This window comes from Podarcis vaucheri, assembly GCF_965113315.1.
Source record: "Podarcis vaucheri genome assembly, chromosome: 3".
In the NCBI taxonomy this organism is placed as follows: Eukaryota; Metazoa; Chordata; class Lepidosauria; order Squamata; family Lacertidae; genus Podarcis; species Podarcis vaucheri.
Genome location: NC_138761.1, coordinates 59638506 through 59646676, shown reverse-complemented (window position 1 = coordinate 59646676; position 8171 = coordinate 59638506). Strand labels below are relative to the sequence as shown.

The 8171-nt window shown below is 44.2% G+C and overlaps 1 protein-coding gene across 2 annotated transcripts in view; it reads left to right on the top strand.

Moving 5' to 3' along the window:
• The first annotated feature begins 1344 nt into the window (after positions 1-1344).
• Positions 1345-8171, top strand: part of UST (uronyl 2-sulfotransferase) — a 117780-nt gene continuing 110953 nt past the window's right edge. For both annotated transcript variants that reach the window (XM_082215301.1, XM_082215302.1), the window contains exon 1: positions 1345-2292. In XM_082215301.1, the coding sequence (XP_082071427.1) occupies positions 2001-2292 (292 nt within the window). In that variant the 5' untranslated portion in view covers positions 1345-2000. The remainder of the gene's footprint in view (positions 2293-8171) is intronic.

The window sequence follows — 8171 nt, the reverse complement described above, 5'->3', positions numbered from 1 at the left end:
AGTCTAATGGGCAATTTCCTATAAATTTTCTTCCAGATGTTTATCATCTTCTACTGGAAAAGAGGATTTAAGTGTTTGCTTTGATATCTCAGGAATAGGAGTTAACAAAAATGATAACTACAGTTTCCCTTATTGTTTTAGTATTAAATGTCTGAAAAAATAGCTCGAAGCATGAGAGTGGCGGATATAAAATGAAAGGGAGCATTCAAAACATTAATCAAAAATAAAAACAAGCGGGTTTTTTTTAAAAAAAACACCCTGCTCCTATATAAGTTCCACAGTTTTATACAAAATTGTTTTGAACAGAATTGTATTTGCAGCTTAAGAACATTCAGATTCACATCAGCATTTGTCAAGGCAATTACCTGCAGTCAAGGTTATATGTACAAGAATGAATGCAAATATAGCCTGCTATCCAGTGCTAATTAGAATAGACCCATTTAAATAACCAGACATGAGTAAGTTCATTAATTTCAGTGGGTTTACTATGAGTATGACTTGGTTTGATATCACCATAGTAACCAAATAGCAACTGTCCAGAAAAAGCTGCCGTGACCTGCTCCTATGGCATTAGCAGTGGCGATATTTGCAGAAAAAATAAGTAATGGTTTTCACCTTGGACTGAATACAGTGGTGGATTTGAGCTAGCAGAAAGCAGTGTCGTCTGCATTGTTATGGAAATCTTCCTGATATTCTGCAACCCTCCCTGAACGATATCCTGTGCTGTTGTTGGTCTCCCAACACCCATGAACCACTTTTTAAGGGGTAGAAGCAGGTAGGGACCGTGAGAGGTGGGTTAGGGTGAGAGTGAGCTTCCTAAGTGAATGGGGATTTGAACCCTGGGTCTCTGAGGCCCCAGTTCAACACTCTACTTACACATTGGCTCTATAGAGATATAACTCTCACATAAAGGCCATAAAATTCTTTTTATGCCGTTCAGGACCCTGAAATCTGTACCATGGCACGTGGCACAAAGTAGCTGTATAAAAACTGAACATTTGCTTTTTTATAGTTGTGCAGATACTGTGATGATTGAAGTTCCTCCAACATATGCTGCCTGCCTGGCCTACATTGCTATAAACCTACACTATAAGGCACCCCCCACGGCACTCACACTATTAGTGTCATGTGTGAAAGTTCCTAATGTGAACTGCAGCAAAGTTTTCGCATGGATTAATAGCGTTTGGGTACAGTCCAGTTTCAAATCCTTGTTTTGCCTTTAGGGGCTTTGCAGGCAGTGCTAAGTTAAGGGCACTAGGGAGGAGAGCTACGAACGTGATATAGCGGCAAGGAGAGAGAGAGAGAGAGAGAGAGAGAGAGAGAGAGAGAGAGAGAGAGAGAGAGAGAGAGAACCGCGGGGGTCTGAGAGGCCCGCCTGCGGCGCCAAGCGGGGAGGTTCACTCGGGAAGGAGGAGTTCGAGCTCTGCACTCTGTACATGCGCTTGTTTCCGGGCCCCGCCGCGATGTCGGCGCCAGAAGGCCGCCTCTAGGGGTCGCTGGTGCGGCGAATAAAGGGCGCCTCTCGGGAACAAGAGCGCGAGAGAGGGAGGTGGGCGGGCTGAGGAGAAGGCGAGGAAGGTGGTGGCGGCGGGGCTGAGGCCGAGAGACGCAAACAACTTTTTCGCAGCGAGTTGCAGGCACCGGCCCGTCGTGCATGAACTGTAACCTGACACTGGAGCGAAGAGAAAGGGAGCGAAGCAGCGGAGGAGGAGGAGAAGGAGAAGAAGAAGAAGCGGAGAAGAGGAAGCCCCGCCAAGGAGCCTCCGAGGGGGATGGTGGTTGCCGCCTCCGCCTCCTCCAGCCGCTCCTAGGGGCGTCCGGCACCCGGGCGAAGCCGGCAATGGGCAGGAGGGAAGCCGCCTGAGCCTCCGGCGAACTTTCCCCCACCTTCACGCCGGGCAGTCGGAGCGGAGCAGGCGGATGGAGGATGCGCTCTGCCCGGCGGGCTGTCTGAGCAGGAGGCGGCGGCGAAGGAAGCGACGGGGGCGCCGACGACGACGATGAAGAAGCTGCTGTTTGCGCCGCCGCTGCCTCTGTCGCCGTCGCCGCCGCCGCGCTACAGCGCGGGTTTCCCGGAGCCCCGTCCTCATGTGGCCCCGCCGCCCGCCGCGGGGGCTCCCGGGCAGGGAGCGGGCTGGCGGCGGCGGAGGCCCCTCTCGCTGCTGCCCTTCCTCTCCCTGCGCGACTACGGCTTCTGCATGGCCGCCTTGCTGCTCTTCTGCCTGGGCTCCCTCTTCTACCAGCTCAACGGGGGCGCCCCTCGCTTTCTGCTGGACCTGAGGCACTATCTGGGTAAGGAGGGCGCAGGGAAGGAAGGGGGAGGGAGTGGGGCTGCTGCTGCTGCTGCCCGAGGAAGGGGGGGGGGTTGGGGGTGAAGAGCAAACTGGTAGCGCCTCGTGGGCTTGTGTGGCGAGTTGTGAAGCGAGCCGTCTCCGTTAAGGGGTCTGGCTTCTCCCTACCCTTGCTGGACGATGTGTGTGCTATAGTTCTCCAAAGTTGGTAGTGCTGCCCGCTGTCAGGAGACATCCAACCAACTTCTTAATTGGCGTCTTTACCATTCTGCCTAGTGAAAGGGTCTAAGTTCTACTGGTAAGGGTTGGAGGGGCGTTTGTTCCCAACACACAGACATGCAAGAGCAAGTGGCATGTTTTCCCTCACTAGGGAAGCGTTGCCGCCTTACCGAGTAGCTGTGCGCCTGCAGCGGTCGGTTGCTCTGTCCCTCTCCTCCTTCAGCAATGGAAATAACATGTATTTTAATTTATTGAAAGTATTTATGAATTGCCTTTCTGCTCCCAAGGTGATCTACAGTAATTAAAAATGACAATCTAGGTAAACACCAATTAAAATGATTAAAGCTTCTCTTTATTTGTTGCCCTGAATTGTGACTTTTGGTAGTTTCCAAATCACCGTGCCTCCTGAATGCATTCAACACTGAAGACTTTATTGAAGGAATGTGAATCTCTCTAAAGTATGTGGCTGGGAAAACTACAGGGGGTTGCAGGGACTGAACTTCTAGTTTGCTGAAGCAGAAATAAGTGATACCCAATCAAAACAGTGCAATCCAGACTTCTGGCTTGAAGACTGCAAGCAAAAGAGTTGGGAGCAGGGCAGGGGGGGGAGAAGGGATTATGAAATACTTGGAAGTAAAAATGTGCTTTGGGTTTTCTTCTGGTTTTGTGCAATGAAACGGCAACATACTGTGCTAATTGGTAATAAGAAGCAAGAAAATAAAATGGTGATCAGTTAAAATCAGGAAATGAGAATTGGCATTGAAATAAGATTTATTGTGTAATGTCAGTCTGAAACATGTTGGTTCCAAAACTATTTTAAAAGTTGCATAGTAGAATTATAGCATTTTGTTGCACAGGTGAAAACAATATGTCAGTGATGCAACCTGTAGAAATTCAAATTTATAGAATTGTAGAGTTGGAAGGGATCCTGAGTGTCATCTAGTTAAGTTTCTCTCCCCCCCCCCTCCATTTTTAGCTGACATGCAGACAGTTGGAGCTTAGGATGCAAGTTATAAACACTAAAAAACTTAAATTTGAATTGAGCCTAGCTAAATTAGGCCATAAATTGGTTGCTGGATGTGGTCAGAAAATTAATTCTGGTAACCAGTGGGGAAACCTCACAGGAGTAATGAAAGGCAAACAGCAGAGCAGGCTGTGTCTTGTGTGAGGTGTGTGCATGTCCATGAATGCTGAAGGTTGGAAGAGAGAGGCTGCAACATATACATCTTATTCCCTGCAAAATCTTCACTTTGCTTCTGCAGAGAGAGCGCCTCATTGGCTGCCAGGCCCAAATTGTCCTTGGTATGAAAATTATTAAATCTCAGTCTAAAAGGGGCTGCTTGTTTCCAGCTTCCTACAAGTGACCTCTGTGGAGGGCCATGAGGCCATAAGTATTTAAGACCCAACAAGATGTGTATCATGTGCATGCATCGGTTCATACATACCTGTATTTGGTGCTTTACACTTTGCTCCTTGTACATGCATAAATCACATGGTTCCTACATCTATGAAACCCTATGTGAAGTGTCTATTTTTTGGGATGGTATGTACATTTTTGTTCTCTCACTGCCTTCCTGAATTTGCAGAGATGTGTATTGTTCATCTGAGGTCATACTTGGAACGAACATCAGTCAAGTTGTAGGATGCATCAGTCCTCTATAGATTTCTCTGTACTATTATTTTGGTGAAGAAAAAAAACTTTGATTCAGTCTGTTACTATAGGTCCTTTCACCTGCCTTGAATAGAGCAGTAAGAGGTTGCTGAATAAAAAATATGCATATTCAAATCACAGATACAGGAGAGAAAGTGCATTCTTGCCCCAGTCACCTACAGGATTTCATATTCTTGCCTGAAGGTAAGGGTTTGTCCCTCACTTATGTGTTACTTAAAAGAGAGACATATTAAACGTCCACAGTACTCTCAAAAGGCTTTAGCACGTAGATGATCTGAAAACTATAAGGACTGATTTTCTGTTAGTTGCACAGTGTAAGAACAGTGTCTTCTGTTTGTTTGTTTGTTTGTTTGTTTGTTTGTTTTTAACCACAGTGGTACCTCGGGTTACAGACGCTTCAGGTTACAGACTCCGCTAACCCAGAAATAGTACCTCGGGTTAAGAACTTTGCTTCAGGGTGAGAACAGAAATTGCGCGGTGGCAGCACAGCAGCATCTGGAGGCCCCATTAGCTAAAGTGGTACCTCAGGTTAAGAACAGTTTCAGGTTAAGAATGGACCTCCAGAAAGAATTAAGTTCTTGACCAGAGGTACCACTGCATCTTGATCCTTATTGGATCATCTTCTTCTTCTTCTTCATCATCATCATCATCATCGAAATTCATTGTGTGGAAACTGATGGTTGAAGTTAGTTATACCTGTAAGGAAATCTCTTCCCTTCACTTTTTGTAGATGCATTTTTATCCTGTACGGTTGCTAGAGAAGAAGTTTTAAGACAATGGGAAGCTAGAGGCTTTAAAACTCCAGCTTTAAATGTGAGTAATACATTACAATCAGGTGCTTCAATCAAGGAGTCATTGAGAAATAAGTTTGCAACCCCTTCAGAAAGATATCTAGGGTAGGAAGAGCTGCAGCAAATTTTCACTGCCTAAAGCATGTTGTCGTTTTCTGCTTTTCCTGTGCTGAACCTCTTTTCGGGTTGATTAATTTCTCTGTATATCTGGGGGAATTCTAGGGTTACATTTCAAAGCATTATTTATTGGAGGTGTCAGATATATATAAAACCACTTGCGCTGTACAATTAAATTGAAACCAACTCTGCCTATAGGCTTCCAGTTCAGTCAGCCTTAAGAATGCACCCCACTTAGTCCACATATATTTGCATGCCAAAAGATACTGTAAGTGAGTAGTTGTGCACACATAATCTGCAGGAAGTAATTACGCAATAGAAACATCTGTTCAGAAGCAGATAGTGACTGTAGATTTTAGACTAAAGAAGTGTTTGGGGAGGGAGGGAATGCCTAGCTCTTTATGTGCCTGTCTTCTGTTTCACTGCTTGACATCCCCCCTCCCAAGTGTACAAACCACACATTTGAAATCACTTATGACTGCTGATGGAATTGGCCAGAAAAAGCATTGGGTCTGAAAAGAGTCATTTCTCTGATCTAAATTCTCCCTTCCCCAAATGGCTTTTCTTTTCTAATGTGTTGTGGTACTGTTATCATATAATGTGTAGGAAGCTCTTTGGTTTTCTTGGCACTTCAATTTCTCTAAGTACAGAGTAGTAAAGATGTGCATCCAACCTGCAGAGCACCAAAACTGCTTTCTCCGGTGTATGCCTTTTTATGCTCCTCCCGGTGACATTAGAATTTTTATATGTAAAGTTATCTTAGTTGTATTTTGCTCAGCTGTGCCTGTTTAAGCAAGAAGAGATGTAATTACCTTATAAACAGTGTGGCACTCCAGACACCTTTACATTTATATGGCATGATTTTCTCTGCCACCTTGGGCAGTGAGTTTCTGTGTTAGCTACATTCCTCTCCTTCTGTACCTTTTATCTCTCCTTTAACCTGTTTCACTATTTTCCCCATTTTACTCAGGTTTTTGCTTTCCTATCACTTCCTTTGGCTGCTTGCTCTTGTCACCTACTGCCCCCCCCCCCACCGTTTCATGGGCTAGAGTGCAGAAGAGGTGCTTTGGTGGGTTTTCAGGCTCACACAATTGTTTATATTTCTTTTTAAAACCTATGGAACGTAAGCAGGAATAGCTATAGAAGATTTAAAGCAGCCTGGGAAGTAGTGCCAAATGTTACTAGGCAACTTCATTGTATAAATAATACTTTGAACATAAGAGCCCTGCTGGATCAGACCAAAAAGCTCATCTTGTGTCGCATCCCGTTCCCACAGTGACCATCCAGATGCTTATGGGAATCCCACAAGCAGAATATAAATGCAACAGTCATTTCCCACTTGTGATTCCCAGCAAATGGTATACAGAGGCATGCTGCATCCAAAGAGGAGTAGATATTGATTGCCTTATGCTACATGGATTTGTCAAATCTTCTTTTAAAGTTATCCAAGTTGGTGGCCACCCCTCCATCCTGTGGGAGCCGATGATGCCATAGTTTTAGCCACGTGTTCCATGAACACGTGCTTTCTCTCGTCTGTTGTTAATTTTTGGGTCTGTATTGTATACAGTGGTACCTCGGGTTAAGAACTTGTCCGTTCTTAACCTGAAACTGTTCTTAACCTGAAGCACCACTTTAGCTATTGGGGCCTCCCACTGCCACCACGCCGCCAGAGCACGATTTCTGTTCTCATCCTGAAGCAAAGTTCTTAACGCGAGGTACTATTTCTGGGTTAGTGGAGTCTGTAACCTGAAGCGTCTGTAACCTGAAGCGTATGTAACCCGAGGTACCACTGTACTCCATTATTTGTCATTTTGCTAAACTAGAAAGCTCTAGCTTTTACCCATGGCAGTTTTCTTCAGCCTCTTGGTTGCTTTGGGTACTCTTTTTGGAACATAGTGTCCTTTTTGAGGCGAGGCGACTAGAACTGTACACAGTATTCTAAGCGTGGTCGCACCATATGACATTATACAAAATGGCATTATATTGGCAGCTTTCATTTAAATCCCTTTCTTAATGAGTGCTAACATGGAATTTCCCTTTTTCATAGTTGTTGCACAGTGGCTCATCACTGATATATCCATATCCACTATGACTCCAAGATCTTATTTCTGTACAGTCGCTGCCAGTTCAGACCTCATTAGTATATAAGTAGCATTAAGATTTTTGTCCCAATGTGCATCACTTTACACTTACTTACACTGAATTACCCTGGCCATTTTACTACCCATTCACCCAATTTAGAAATATCATTTTGGAACTTTTCAAAATCCATTTTTGTTTTAATCTCCCTGAACAATTTGGTGTAGACACCAAACTTGGCTTCCTCACTGCTCATGCCTAATTATTTTTATTCTGTGTGGTGCTGTTGGCCTGGTTCAGATATACTGGGAAATGATGGTTTCCAAGTATATAAATGAGCCTACATATATAAGCTTGCATGCTTTTTCTCCACTCATCTCATCACAGGAGAGGAGGCGATAAGAAGCCAAGGTCTGTCACTGTTGTTTCCTTCTTTTTCCTCAAATCATAGTTCAAACAAATCAGTTTACAGAGTTTGGGTGTCAGAGGACTTACTGGTTTATGAATTAGTGGGAAACCATGGTTATTGAATGAGTCCTGAATTTTCAAAGTGCTTCACATTTAAAAAAGTTTTTTATTCAAAATACTTCAAAGCTGTTCTACAGGAAAATGTCCAGGGCAGCTTAGAACAGAGTAATACTACCACATGCACACTGCTCACTGCCATGTTTTGCTATGGTGGTGTTTACATATATAATGGATTGGGGGGAGCAGATAATGGGTTTAGTTTACCTTAATAATGCCGGAGTATGGCTCATCACTTTCCAGGTTTTCAATTCATCCAATGCATTTTGGAAAAGGTTCAGTTCTGTGCAAATGTAAATTTACCATTCAGTATTTTGCTCAGATGCTTTAGGGACAAGGAACATGATAGAGACCAGTTCAGTCTGTAAGTTTCACATTTTAATAGATATTGCCTTAGTTGTCAGTCATTCAGATTTTTTTGTGGTCAACCAGCCAAGAAAAACAAAATGCAGAGTGTAAAATACAAAATCATAGCCT